Raw genomic sequence first — 15,684 nt, 5'->3', positions numbered from 1 at the left:
CAATTTGACCGGTTCCCTTACTTTGTGGGAAGTTATGGTTGAAGTGCTTTCGTCCAGCACCCGTGTCCTATTTGGAATTTAAAATGCGTCATAATCTTTTATCTCAGGATAAGGGACCAATCATTTAAGTCTGAGCTGGAGTGAATGTTTGGAATTCGCTATCCCAGGTTATGGATATGCTATGTTAAATCCATTTAGGCTGGAATCGACAGGTTTTTAAACTGCCAGGGTATCAAATGATATGGGGAGTAGGCGAGAAAGTGGAGCTAAAAGCCCAAAGTCATCCAGTGATGATCGGTAACAGGCTCCACCGACCGTATGGTCCTCCTCTTGCTCCTATCTCCAATGTTCTTGTGCTGACTTTAAAAGTCGCGATGGGCATTCTCTTTTTTCTTGCAATTAATGAAATCTCTCGGTGCCGTTCCTCAAAACGAATCAAAGAAACCACAACCTGCAACTTGTGAAGCCTGAGCACACATCAGGGAAGGAGGGAAGGAGGGAGGGGGGGGGGTGCGCGCACGAACGAGGCGCAACACTGTTGGACGCGAGCACGCACAGGGCACAATCCCCAGACGGCTCGTGCTTGAGCCAGGGTCACGTGTTGCAGTCGCTCAGCTCTCCCTGCGCACGCGCGGCTGCCCAGTTTACGACCGAAGCAGCAGCTGTGAAGCCGAATCTGTGTCAGCGGCGAAGAAGCGTCGACTGTGAGGTATCGCCTTTCTCTAACACATTCGGCGCTGTGTGACTGACTACCTGTGGGGGTGGGGTTATTAACGTGAAGTACAAAGGTCTATATTTATTTCAAAAGCATCGATGGCTCATTTATTCAACCTTCCGTTTTTCAGTCCCAGTTAAGCGGTTTGTTTTTTTTTCGGGATCCATTGCGGATCAGTCTAACATGATGGTCCAGTCCCGCCCCCCCGGTTAAACGTTGATTCGTTGGGTTGTGTCGCAGAAAATGGCGTCAGAGATGGTTTGAATTCCGTATGGTCAGTTTGAATGTCAATCCTTCCCTTGTCGCTTGCTATCACGTTAGGTTGAGTTTTGGTTTGTAACATTGGGGCCTAAAACTGGGGTATAAAAGCTTCTTCTTGATCATCGTTTCAATATTTCTTGTTGTGGTTTTGTTTTTATTTTATCTTAAATTCTGCTGCAGTTAGTTGCCCGGAGCACCTAGATTTCCTTTAGTCTCGATGACAGAGTGAACTCTGCAAACAGCAGCTGGGCCACTGGTTTGTGTCAATGGATTAATATTGGAAAAAATAAAACTGTCAATGGATTGTTAGTGAAAATAAAACCATCTCTTCATTTTTTTTGGTCATCTGATGTTCTTTTTCAGCATATTTATGTCTGGGCTAACCAGGTTCATTATCCTGAAACAGAACAATCTGGGACAATCCAACATATGCTGCATAAAGATTTTTCTCCCAAAAACTATAGATTATGTCTTCTAGATCTTTTGCAATCAATCATCCATTGATTGTATAGTTTAGATAATTTTTTTCTGCAATGACATTTGATGTGAAGAATGTTCGGTAAGTTGGCATCCCAACCATCATAAAAAATGATCAAAACTGAAATGACTGCATGAATATATGAAATGTTGCAGTGAGCAATTACTATTATAGGTGAATTATTCCAAGATTGCAATCTAACTACAGGGTGACATTACTGCTCTCAATTATAGTTTCCTCATAATGGTTTCATAATGTCCAATCCCCTCATTTGGATATTGCCAATTTAATTCCTAATATTTTATGTATATTTATCATTTTTGCTTATTTTGATTAATTGTATCATTTGGGACAGTGCAGTACATTTTGCTGTGAGATTTAAAGGATAGAAATTAAATTTGCTGTAAGTTAGAAATTAGTGTTTGCCCTTCGTGTTCATCTGACTACGAAATCTAGTATATAAATTGCAGCTTAATGGTTATTTTTCATAAATTCTTACTTCATTGTATGTACCCTTTTAATCAGCATTTACCTAATCTTGTGATAGTGACCAGCAGCCATTTTGTTGGATGACAGTGCGTAGGTCTTGCAATTCTTTGTTTGACTTGTCTTTGAATTTATTAGCAGAATTGGCTGTTCACATTCAAAGGAATTCTCTGGGGAGCCTTCCTAAAGAAATATGCGTGATTTCCTTAACTATTTTCATGACATTTCCAGGTTAAGATGTTTAAATTTTCAAGTGACTTTGCAAATTACGGAGTCTTTTGTATCCTGAATTGTGCTGCCATTTTCCTTTTGCTGCTCTGAATCCTGACATCCTCTGGCATTGAGTATAATCAGGCTGGTGTGTCAGTGCTTATGCATCATGGCCCAGTTCCTTACTCTTTATTCAGTCTAGTTTATTTGTGGTATTTGCCAATGTTTTACATTGGTGCAAGGCTTTTTAAATCTTCTGAAGAACAATTGTATCATAAACCATTGAATTAAAACTTAATATACCCATCTTGATGCTTTCATTAAACATAAGTATGGCCGCATTATTTGACTGTATGTCCATCATTTGTCATTTTCACCCCCCGTAAACATCGGTCACATTATTTGAAAACATTACTTTCTCATGTCTAACATCCATTAAAGAATACCCTAATTTGTCATGTTATAATGTACCTTAGGCGCAGCATAAAGGGGGAAAATCAGGGAAACCCTGATGCCATGGGCACCTTTGCTGTCCTTGATAACAAGAAGAAAATGGCAGCACATTCTGTATTTGTGAGTAGCTGTTGAAAAATAATAATGCTAATCTATATCACAGGAGATTTTTAGGATGATGATTGAGCTGTGGAACAAAAGGATAACACTGTAGATGTTTAAGCATGTCTGGCAACACCTGTGGAGTTTGTAGTGAGTGAAGATTAAAAATGTAATCTTTAGATGAAGTGTGCTTAGTGGCTGGGATATAATTGGACCAGGGAAAGCTCGCATCATTTGGTTTCCATTTTAAAGTCATGCATTCTGACTTTATTTTTGTATTTCCATGATAAGTTCTTATATCGCATTTCTAATGAAACCTCATGTAACTTGGGCAAGCTGTAATTGCATCCTTCTACCATGGTGTTGCAGCAGTCCCACATTTCTGCTGTGGGGATGAGAGTGTAATTAGAGTGGCAAATTTATATGGTAGTTTCCATAAATGTGGAATTAAGAATTTATGATGGAAAAACATTGACAACTGTGTAGATATAAGGTTCTAATATAGATATGGTAATCTACTAATGTTCCTTGATGTAATCCTTTCATGCATAATTTCATAACTTATTTTACAACAAAAATAAATTCTGGAGGGGAATATTGGTTTAGTTTTGCACAATATTTCACTTGAACAAGTTATTTTGAGATATGGGCGGCAGCAGGATGGGAACTCTGTTCCTTAAGATGCTTAAGGTTGTTGGTCATGAGCATAAATGTTAGTGATTAATTCAATATGTGTATTGGGGAGTATTGATGAGCTGCCGCAAAATGTACTATATCATGAAATGTAAAGGTTCTCTCCAAAGGTGTCACTTTTTTTGCCAGGTGGAATATCACTTTCTTGAATGGTAAGAAGCCCAAAGACGATTTTATTTTCTCCCTTTTTCAGGATCAGTTTTTTGACAACCTATGGATGAGTCATGACCATTACATCAGATTTCATGATAACTAAATAGTTGAAACACTTCTGGATCCAGATATTAAATGGCCTGTTCACTACTAGTGGGATTTGAGATGTGTTTTATTAATCGCATCTGGGAAAATGCAGTCTTAAAGGGATTAAGGCCTTTCATTTGGGTATTTAAAAATATTTTCTTATGTGCATGATGCTGAACTCTGGGAGACCTTCATGACTATGCATGTTTCTGAATGACATCACAAAATATTTCCTCACTGTCCATTTTTTCTGATTCATGGTAGCAATATGTCAGTCCCTCAGCTTCAAAGATGATGCAGTGCTCTCTTGATCAATTTTCAGCAACTTTTTGGTGTCAGCACGGGATTCAATTTGGCGCAGTGATTGTCATGTAATTGTGAATTTGCATGGGGGCAAATCCTGGTCCAAATCGTGGATAATTTCCAGGTTGGAATGACTGATAGGACTTAGTATGAGGATATTGCAGACCAAGAAACCAGGCATCAGGTCTGTGCAATTGCCAATGGGGTATTCATGACAGTAGATCATGTGTCAGTGATTTATTTCCTTTGCATTTTAGTCATCAACAAATAACCTGGCGCCAGAAATCTGCTACTAAGCTGTATTCTAGTGTGATAACTAAAAAGAAAGAGAAACCCATTGAAAGGGTACGATTGTGTTCATCTGCAAGGACACGAGTGATCCAAAATCAATTTTTTGCTGTTAGAATCTCTGTGGAGACTAATAAATTTGAATTCCAGTGACTGACTCAAAGGATCTCACAACAAGGTTTCAAGTTTTAAGACTTTTACTGTAACAAACAAATTAAAATCAACTTTGACTAAACATTACAGTACACTAAGCTTCAGAGAAGATACCCCATCCCCTTTAACTTCCTAGCACAACCAAATTTGGCATATTTACAGGAACCAGTCCAATATTAATCCCAGCATCCAACAGGCTTGCACTGTGTCCTAATGTCTGTTGAAAGTCATTTCCCTCAATCTTCTGAGAATCCCCCAATAGACTAATAGCAGCAAAGCCCATTCTGGCAACTCCATCTACCGGCCGCACCAGGGCAGATCTTTCAAGTGTTCAGGCATTTCCACAGCTTCAGTCTGTTCAACTAGCGAACATGCTTCCACCGCTATCCTGCCTGGTGATTAATGGGGAACAGCCTTTTTCCTGCTGTTTGCAGTATCTGTTTCACATTCTTGGTCCAGAACTTGTTCTCTCTCTGTTCTCGGTCTCTGAATCTGACAGCCTGGGAGACTGTCTGTCCAAAGCCAGACCAGGTGGGGCCTTCTGTCTTTGTTTAGGTATGAAAGCTGGTACTTGGATTTGAATAGAACTTGACCTGGGCTCCAAGTCTCCATGGGAACCAGGTGATGTCGGCTTATTGTCAGGCAAAATTAGTAGAAGATCACATGTCTCTCTCCATTACTCCAATTTACCTTAAATTAAAAGTTTAAAGCATAACCATCTTAGAAACATTACACTTGTAGCAAAAGTTTGTTAATTGTGATCAAAAAGAGACTTCTGAGTTAGTAGATGTGGCTGGATTGTTAACAAGTCTGTTACTCCAAATGAACTATCCACTGGGTTTGGAGAGGGTATTTTGCGTGTTAACATCTGAATTAGAGTCATAGAGGTTTACAGCATGGAAACAGGCCCTTCAGCCCAACTTGTCCATGCCGCCCTTTTTTAAAATCCCTAAGCGAGTCCCAATTGCCCGCATTTGGCCCATATTCCTCTATACCCATCGTACTCATGTAAATAGAGTAAAAAAAATCCATGTAAAATTCAATAGGGATCCTTTGCATGAAGCTTGGATAATGGAACAAACTGTGCAGATGGAAAAGGTTACTGAGTTAGTTTGAGGGAAAGGAGTGGATTTACACAATTACTGAGTTCCCTCAGTATTCATGAGTAATTCTTGATAACTGCTTTAGGCAAGTGGGAAAGAGTGAGAACCACAAATAAATAATGTCAGGAGTCACTTCTCGCCTGGTAGCTGCCCTTCTGAGATCGCTGAATAAGATCCTGTTGAGGCATGTATGACTTGTGTTTCAATCCATACTGATGAAATCTTGGCAAATCTGAAGACTGTATTTGGTTGAATTTGAAATGATGAAGGAATCTCGTATCATTGGCTGTTAAAGGTAGTTCTTCAAATTGTCAAGGCATGTCAGTTGGATGGTTAGAAGGCCTCTGGCCTTGTCATAAAGGAGTAGATTGGATTTTGCTCTCATGATTAATGTTTGGGGCAGGTTATGACTTGATATGAGATTATTTTAAGGTTCACAGAAAATTCACTCTTATTGCTCATGTTTTTGTATAATTTTCAGCCAAAGGTCTTGTGCGAGTTAAGATTCTCCCTTGAACTATGCAAAGCCATAATATTGCACTTGGGAGCACATGCCACCTTATCTACCAGTTATCCATTGTCCAAGATGGTAAGTGGAGCACACTAAATTTTACACAAGTCTCCTAACAACCCATTAGCTGCTATGAAAACAAAGCACGTAAACACAGTCAAAACCAAATCCCATACCGTAAACCAAAAAGCTTTAAATACTTAGTGCAGTAAGAGCATCCTGATTGCTGATGGTCAGAAAAGAACCCCTAAGTGTGTATATACCTTTCTATTCACTTGGGATTCTTTGAATAACTGCTGGAAATATCACCCATTGACTTTTTCATTCCGGAGCAGAAGGATGTGAGGAACTGAAAGCACAAATTAATTCACATAAATTAAAGTGCTGGGGTATGTTGACAGTAACTGATATTCAGCATCACCAAACAAAGTAGTACTTCAGGCAAGAAAAGGGTGAAGACCCAGGTTCCTGCAGAGCTGGATTATGTGTCTGACTTAATCATGGTGAGAGAGACAGAGTGTACCAGTTGAAAGCAGAAATGTGAGCCTGGAGGAGACAATTTGCCGTTGCCTAACAGAAACTCAGTCTTGTGCAAACTGACAATGTGAAATTGCACAACCCCCATTCTAGAACCCCAAGTCAGTATGGTTAAGATCTGTTGAATTAATTGTGCTTGGATGACATGTTGCTGACCACTGAAAATTATAATGCAGCAGCTGCTATTGCTAGCATTGCAATGCTACAGTTAGGCTAGCAACCCAGCACTGCCCTTGTGAAGAGCCTAGACACATGCTTACAGAACAGGGGTCTACGACCTGAATTTTGGTTCCAGGTTTGCCATTTTATTTACTTAGACAGATTCTCTCATCAGCTTCAAGCTATGGCTCTTTGAAATTGTTGCTGTGTCAGTCATGGCTATGTGGTAGCACTTGCCACTGAGTCAAGGTTGTTGGTTTAAGTCCCATTCCAGACACTTAAGTAGAAAATCTAAGCTGACAGGGCTATGGTTATGGGGTTGGAAAGTAGAGTTGAGCTAGATGACCCTATTGAATGGTGGAGTAGGTTTAAGGGACAGTATGGCATGCTCCTATTTCTCATGTTCCTATGACACTCAAGTCACACTGCATTTAGGATGAGAAATTAGACTGAGGCGCTACCTGCCCCTTCAGGTGGAAGTTCAAGAGCCATTATTTCATAGGAGAATTTCTCACCTCCCATGGCCAATATTTAAACCGTAACTAGAGAATCTATTTTAAAGACATTAGTTATGATTGCATTGCTCTTTGTTAGACTTGCTGTTTATTTCCCTTCGTGGGATGTGGGTGTTATTGGCTAGGCCAGCATTTATTATCCATCCCTCGTTGCTCTTGAGAAAGTGTTGGTGAGCCACCTTCTTGAAGCTCTGCAGTCCGTGTGAGGCAGGTGCAATCATAGTGCTGTTAGAAAGGGAGTTCCAAAATTTTGAACCAGGGACAGTGTATGAATGACAATGTTTTTCCAAGTCAGGATGGTGAGTGGCCGGGAACTTGCAGATGGTGGTGTTTCCATGCATCTGCCACCCTTGTCTTAGTAGCAGTTGTGGGTTTGGTAGGTGCTGCCTGAAGAGTCTTGGTGAGTTGCTGCAGTGCATCTTGTAGATGGAAAACACTGCTATCACTGTGTTGGTGGTTGAGGGAGTGAATATTTATGGATCAGGTGCCAATCAAGTGGGCTGCTTTGTCCTGGGTGGTGTTGAGCTTTTTGTGCTGTTGGAGCTGCATTTTTCCAAGCAAGTGGAAAGTTGTTAGGGAATTGTGATAAAATGAAAAGCAAAGAAATCCAGTAATTGGGAATGTGTTCTGGTGGTTATGATTTTTTAAAAAATATTTTAAAAAGGAAACTGTAGAAAAGACAGGTTGACTGAGTTGGTGGAACCAATGTTTTGATATGTTGATACAGACATAGAAAACAAGTAGGAGTAGGCCATTCGGCCTTTTGAGCCTGCTCCACCATTCATTATGATCGTGGCTGATCATCAAATTTAATACCCTGATCCTGCCTGCTACAATCCTGCCTGATCCTTTTCGGCCCAAGAGTGATATTTAATTCCTCCTTGAAATCTCACAATGTTTTGGCCTCAACCATTTTCTGTGGTAGTGATCTCACCTTTATTGAGATTCAGGACCCTGGACAAGAATCAACACCCTCACTATCTACCTTGATAAAGAATTCTATCATATTATGGTCACTCATCCCCAAGGATTTGCTCACCACCAGATTGCCAATGAATTCTTTCTCATTGGACAATATGTAGTCCAAGATGATCTGTTCTCTTATTGGTTCCTCAACGCATTAGTCCAGAAAACCATCCTTTCTCAATATTGTATCAATATCTTCTTTGAACAATGCAATTCCACCATCTTTTCCTTTGTCTGTCCTTCCTAAACACTGAATAGCCCCCGTCATTTATCACCTTGGAGTCATGTCTCCGTAATTCACCACTTTCTCATTATAAATTCCCCTGTTTCTGACTGTCGGGGGCCTACATTTGCTTTTGTCAACCTTTTTCTTTTTACATACCTATCAAAACTTCTTTTACAGTCAGTTTTATGTTCCTTGCTAGCTTACTTTCATACTCTCTTTTCCCTTTCTTAATCCCTTGGCTGAATTTTAAACTGCTCCCAATCCCCAGGTCCATTGCTTTTTCTTGCCAATTTGTATGCTTTTTCTTTGAATCTAATACTATCTCTTTCCTTTGTAAGACATGGGTTGGCCATGATTTCCTTTCCACTCTTGCGCCAACAGGAATAAACTTTTGGAGTTTATCTATGTGTTCGTTGAATGCCTGTCCACTGCCCTTTCAGTAATGTTTCCCAGTCCATCATAGCCAACTCATGCCTCGAACCATCATAGTTACCTTTATTGAGATTCAGGACCCTGGACGAGAATCAACACCCTCACTATCTACCTTGATAAAGAATTCTATCATATTATGGTCACTCATCCCCAAGGGTTTGCTCACCAACAGATTGCCAATAAATTCTTTCTCATTGGACAATATCTAGTCCAAGATGACCTGTTCTCTTATTGGTTCCTCAACGCATGAGTCCAGAAAACCATCCTTTCTCAATATTGTATCAATATTTTCTTTGAACAATGCAATTCCACCATCTTTTCCTTTGTCTGTCCTTCCTAAACACTGAATAGCCCCCATTGTTTGTCATCTTGGAGTCATGTCTCCGTAATGTCAACTATATCATACCGCTTTACATCTATCTGTGCAACTAATTCATCCATTTTATTTCGAATGCTCCAAGTGTTAGGTACAAAACCATTTCTACTATTTTCTAATGTATCTTTATCTGATTCTGGCTCTTGATTTATCTGAATATCAATTTTCTTATATTCCTTGCTGTCTTTTTCTCTTCTTCTTGATTCCCCCTGCTCTGAATCCTTTCATAGGTTCCCATCTCCCTGCCATATTAGTTTAAACCCTTCCCAACCATTCTAACAAGTACCGGTCCTGCCCAAGTGTAGCCCATCTAGTTTACACAGGTCTCACCTCCCCCAGAACCATCCCAATGCCCCAAGAACCTGAAACGCTCCCCCTCACACCATTTTTTTAGCTACGTGTTTATCCTATTCCCCTGTAAAACGATATATCTGTTTTGCAGGGGAATAGCCACAGGAGATCCTGCACTGCCTGTCTTGTCCGCTTGCGCAACCCGGTGGTCACCCATTCCCTTTTTGCCTGTGGAATCTGAGCCTTGCAGTGTGACCACCACTATAGGTGCTACCCACGATACTCTCCGCCTCACGGATGCTCCACAGTATCCCCAGATGCCACTCCAGCTCCGAAATCCAGGATTCCAGAAACTGCTGCAGGTCCTGGGAACTGGAAATGTTCCTGGTTTCCCACATGGAGCAAGAAGAGCAGACCACGGCTTGGAACTCTCCTGCCATGTCTTACCCCTTAAGTTAAATTAATCCTTTTAATATCAAACAATATCATCTAGGGCCCCTCCTTTCCTCTTTGTTATTATAGAAGATATTTCTTATAAACAATGAATCACAATGATATCTTAATTATAACCAACATTAGTAGTAAGTACCTACCTAACTGTACCCACTCAAACAGCTGTTTAGAGTTCCTTAGGAGATGTAAACTTGCACTCTGCTCTTTAGTCTTTTAACCACTTGGTTCTGCGCTTAGATTCACTTTTTCTTTACTCCTTTATCCTCCTAGCTTTGTTCCCTAACTGTTAACTTGTTTAGTTATTTATGTTAATATCAGTTACTCACTAACTATTCAACTTACCACTTTCCTGTGACATCACTCTTGGATTTTTCAAACTAAGTGTGCTGTTTGGCAGCTGTCCTTTGTAGGTTCGGTGCTCTCAGCTTCTTATAAGTGAGGGCCCTGAGCCTTGCACTACCTTTACCCTCCGCTCCAGAAGAGTGTCCCTTGCAGATCCAATGCTCTCCACTCCCTCAAGGTAAGTGAGGGCTTCGAGCCTCATGCTCCCTTTATCGTCCATTTGATAAGCCCAGCAACACTGTGAACACATGTTTACCGAGGGCAAGTTAGTAACGATGTAGTGTCAAAGCTGTAAATAAAGATGTTCAAAGTTCAAGGAAGTGATGAGATGTGAAATTTCACAATTACATTCTAAAAGATAAACTCATGAAATGGAGGTATTAGAGTCACTTCTGCAAAGGTTAGTTCAGATAAGGGAAATCAGTATATTGGGCAAATTCACACCATGCAAGTTAGCGGTTTTTGAAAATTCGGCCCACAGCAGGAAGCTCTGTCAATTCCTAACAAGCTGTGCTTGGAGAGAAACATATTTGAGAAAGCCAGTTGTTCTGTCTTAAATCAGAAGCAACCCTGAAAGATGCAAGTGCCTGGTGTGGTAACCATTGCTGGATTTTGCCTATACCTATGGAGTGTTTTGTCTTTGGGAAGATTTGGCTCTGAAGCTAGGAAAAGTAGAGGGATTTGGAATTGGGTAAATTTGAAGATGTTGTGTACAGCCATTAAGGTATTTAAGTGGATTTCTAATTGACTTAAGTGTTCTATTGTTTAATAAACATTTATTTTTTAAAAAAATGATCTCAAAAACATCTGAAACATTCTTCACATCTTTCTTCACATTATACCAAACTGCACAAATATTACTCGCCACCTGTCAGCCCAAGCATGGATATTTTCCAGGTCTTACTACATTGGACATGTTGCTGTTTCAGTATCTGAGGAGACACAAATGGGTGCTGAATATTGTACAGTGAGCATCCCTACTTCTGATCTACAATGAAGCAGCTGAAGATAGTTGGGCCTTGGGCACTACCCTGGGAGCTTCTGCAATGACGTCCTGTGATGATTGACCTCTAACAACCACAACCATCTTCCTTTGTGCTAGATAAGGCTCCAACCAGTGCAAAATTTTCTCCAGATTCCCATTGACTCCAGTTCTGTTGATCTCCTTGACACCCCACACAGTCAAATGCGGCTTTGATATCTAGGGCAGAGTTCAGCTCTTTCATCCATGTTTGAACCAAGGCTGTAATGAGGCCAGAAGGTGATTGACCCTGATGGAACCCAAACTGATCATCCGTGAGCAGGTTATTGCTAAGCAAGTGCCATTTGTGTTCAAATTGATTGCCATACTTCCTACATTACAATAGCGCATACACTTCAAAGGTACTTCATTGGCTTTAAAGGTTTTGAGGTGTGCAGAGGTTGTGAAAGATGCTATGTAAATACAAGTTCTTATTTTCTGTCCCATTGGCTGCTTGCTTTGACAAATGAGGATTAGCCATTGGAGCTCATCACAAATTGGGAATTCAATTTGTTTAGTATAGGTTGGTGTACTTTTAGCCTGTGCAATCTTGAGTTTCTGTTGTGGAAGGTTGCACTTTTGATAGCTCTGTTGTCAAATTATAGAAGTTGAGAGACCTGGCACTGGTTATTAATCAATCTCATTTTAATTTGCAACACTTCAAACAGTCTTTAGGATCATCCAGGATTTCCTGCCAAAGAATCACTTTCACTTCCATTTTGAATAGGAAATTGAGACCTTTTCATCTGTGTTACCTTCTCAAAATCAAAACTGAAATAGTATTCTTACTGATGATAATAGCTTTTGTATCGGACATATCAGCTCACTTTGTGAAACAGCTGTTTTTGTTTCATATGGTTTGAAAGCTTAAGGGAGACCAAACCCCAAGGAAGGAGTTGGAAAGTGAATCCTCTATTTTTAACACCTCAATGACAGTGGCTCGGTAAAATTCATTATACTGTGTGGTCTCGGCAATTGTGGATCCAAGCCCTGTGCCAAGACTTGAACATGACGTAGAGTAATGCTTCAGTGCATTGTCAAAGTTGATGTTTTCAAATTAAGATGCCAGCTGCAGACTCTTACCTTTTCGGCCAGCTAAACATAAAAGATCCAATAGCACTATCCAAAGAAGAGCAATGGAGTTTTCCCAATGTTCTTCCTGCAGCTAAATACAGCCAAAAATTGATAATTATATTTAATTGGATCTTTGTTATGGACACAATGAGATACTTGGCTTTTGTGGCAGTGACTATAAAAGTTATTCATTGACTGTTCTATGGAATATTCCTGAAGATATGGTATATAAATGCAATTCTTTTTTTTCCTTAAACATTCACACCTATAAATTTCCAGCTTGGTTGGTATTTTCTACTTGTCAAACATGTAATCTTAAATTTTGTCCTTCATCTTTCTGATTAAATTTCAAATTGCAAATATCTCAAATCCAATTATAACCATGGTTATGTGTAATGTGTCAATGACATGAGGATGGCAAATAAGAATTACGACAACTGTTGGCATAATAAGTTTTAGGCAGTTTTGCAGTGTCACTTGCATTTAAGTTGCACCATGTTTACTTCCAAGAATAAAATGAAGTTTAATCCAATCAAATAGCTGACATTAGTTACATTTTTGGGCATCGACAAAAGAGCTTTACCACAAGTGACACAATTTGATGGAATGGCAATAATATGAATAGTGGCTTCTGTAGGATGATCCAGGAAACCACATTTAAGCCAAGTTTTAGGGATGGAATTTGAAAATTAATCATTCAAACACAAGGAATCCTTGTATTAAAAAAATATATCACCATGATCTGCAGCACTGGTTAGTTTTTTTTATACATTCTTGGGATATGGCCATCATTTATTGCTCATCACAAATTGTCCTCTGGATGGAGATGAGCTGGTGCCTGAATCACTGCAGTTTGTATAGAACAAATACTCCCATGATTAGGTAGGCCATTGGAGCGGCAATCATCCAGGCAAGTGATGAGTATTCCATCACACTCCTGACTTGCGCATTGTAGATGATGGAAAGGATTTAGGGAATCAGGAGGTACCAGGCTCTGACCTTCTAGCTAAAGTATTTATATGGTCGCTATGACTCTCAGGATGATGATTGTAGTTTTGGCGATGGTAATGCGATTGAATGTCAAGTTACACTCACTTGTTGGAGTTAGTCATCGCCTTGCACCTGTATGGCGTAAATGTTCCTTATTATTTATCAACCCAAGCTTGATTGATACCACACCTTGCTGTGTGTGGGCACAGACTGTTCGCTATCAGAGTTGTGAATGAAGCTGAATACAGTGTGATCATCAGCAAACACCACCACTTCTGAGATTATGATGGAGTGAAGGTCATTGATAACCAACAGAAAATGCTTGGCCTGAGATGCTGCTCTGAGGAACTCCTGCAGCAATGCCCTGTGCCAAAGATGATACGATCCCTGGAACCATAAACATCTTCCTTTATGCTAGGTATGACTCCAGCCAATGGAGTTCCTGTTTTCATTACCTTCAATTTTACCAGGGCTTCTTGATGCCACATTAAGAAAAATCCTGCCTTGATGCCAAGGGCACTCTTACCATATATCTGGCGTTGGGTTCTTTTTTTTTCACATATGGATTGTAATCAACCCTAGTCGATTTGAGAAGTTAACATTTTTAAAGCTTCGGAACATCGATCAGATTTTCATAATGAATGATCTTAAAAATCAGCAAACAGTTCCAGCTGGCCATCACAAAATGCCACCTATAAAAACTCTTGAAAGCACCTAAAGGTATCATAACTCATCACTACAGACCAAAGCGTAATGACAACACCATCTCGTCATCTGCAACTGCTGAGAAATCTGGTAAGTCATAGAATAATTTCCATATTGTTTCCAAAATATAAATACATAATATTGTAAAGTTCATAGTCCATTTATAACAAGTATGCATGTATAGGTTGGAAGTCTTGCAAGTCCTTCAACAATGTCCTGTATCTTTCACTGCTGCTGGTAACCACAGTAAGTGATTTTGCTTCATCTGCAATCGTTTCTTTGTAATAACTTGAGTTCATTCAGCATTTAAAAAAACACAAGGTAAAAATATTATTTTGTTTTAACAGATTCATCTTGATCCAAGTAGAGTAACAACCTGTCAGAAAGTATGGACGACACTTCTAACACGGCTGTTGAAGTCTCGCTACAGGTGATGATCATCTATAGCATCAAGGTTCAAATAGGCAGTCTGCCTGCCTGGTAAGAGAAACACGGCTTCAATGGAAAGAGTCAACACAATGCTTTCTCTGCAGTGAAAGCTGGAAGGTTGCCCATACTAGACGAGATAAATCAAACTGAGACAATGGGTGGCACGGTAGCACAGTGGTTAGCACTGCTGCTTCACAGCTCCAGGGACCTGGGTTCAATTCCTGGCTTGGGTCACTGTCTGTGTGGAGTTTGCACATTCTCCTCGTGTCTGCGTAGGTTTCCTCCGGGTGCTCCGGTTTCCTCCCACACTCCAAAGATGTGCGGGTTAGGTTGATTGGCCATGCTAAAAATTGCCCCTTAGAGTCCTGAGATGCATAGGTTAGAGGGATTAGTGGGTAAATATGTAGGGGTATGGGGGTAGGGCCTGGGTGGGATTGTGGTCGGTGCAGACTCGATGGGCCGAATGGCCTCCTTCTGCACTGCAGGGTTTCTATGATTCTATGAATGCCAGACTTAAATTTTCAAAGTTTAAGTAGGAAATTTTGCTGTTTGAATATTCTGACACCAAGAAAGGATGAGTTAATGTATGACATGTCTTTGTTTTGCTAAATCACGTGTAGGAATAAGGGAAGATGATGTAGGAAGGTATGTTTGGATTTAGAGAGATTAAAAAGATGCGTGCAGTTGTAATTGGAAGAAAGAGGCTTGAGATGGGATTCTATCTATTGGAGGACAAGTCCATTCTTGAATCCTTCCCAGGAGTGTAAAAGAAAAAAGTACTAGCATTTATAGAGTTCCTTATTATGCCCTTGTGACATCCCAAAGTACGTTACAGTCAATTAAATTGTTTTGCTATATGGTTACTGTTCTTTGTGTAAATATAATATATATATATATATATATATATATAGTTTGCACACAGCAAGTTCTCACAAGCAGCAAGTGAATTAAGCAGATATTTGCCCCAAATTTCTTGATGCGCTTGTGCTGAAATGACATCGAACTTTATGCTCGGTGCTATGTCTATTTTGCTGAAGGGAACTTATCCTGAAATTTTTTTGTTGAACTTGTTTGCTTACTTAGGCACATAAAAGCTGGTGTAAAACGAGTGCAAATCTGCATACCTATACAAGCTTTTTTAAAAATGCTGTATTCCCATCAGAAAATAAAGA

The 15,684-nt window shown here is 39.9% G+C and overlaps 1 protein-coding gene across 11 annotated transcripts in view; it reads left to right on the top strand.

Annotated features, from left to right (window-relative positions):
• Positions 1–629: 629 nt before the first annotated feature.
• Positions 630–15,684, top strand: part of rnf6 (ring finger protein (C3H2C3 type) 6) — a 52,833-nt gene continuing 37,778 nt past the window's right edge. Inside the window, exons 1-3 of one of the 11 annotated variants that reach the window (XM_078222160.1) lie at positions 632–709; positions 2,627–2,723; positions 14,431–14,563. Coding sequence is in view for 7 of the 11 variants with exons in the window: in XM_078222152.1 (XP_078078278.1) it covers positions 14,472–14,513 (42 nt within the window). In the remaining 4 variants the exon portion in view is untranslated. Of the gene's footprint in view, positions 990–1,512; positions 1,536–2,626; positions 2,724–11,302; positions 14,174–14,430; positions 14,564–15,684 lie in introns of those variants that run through there. The other 10 variants (XM_078222154.1, XM_078222156.1, XM_078222152.1 and 7 more) reach the window with 10 other exon arrangements.

The sequence above is a fragment of the Mustelus asterias genome, chromosome 10 (assembly GCF_964213995.1).
Source record: "Mustelus asterias chromosome 10, sMusAst1.hap1.1, whole genome shotgun sequence".
Taxonomy (NCBI): Eukaryota; Metazoa; Chordata; class Chondrichthyes; order Carcharhiniformes; family Triakidae; genus Mustelus; species Mustelus asterias.
This window is presented reverse-complemented; position numbering and strand designations above follow the sequence as displayed.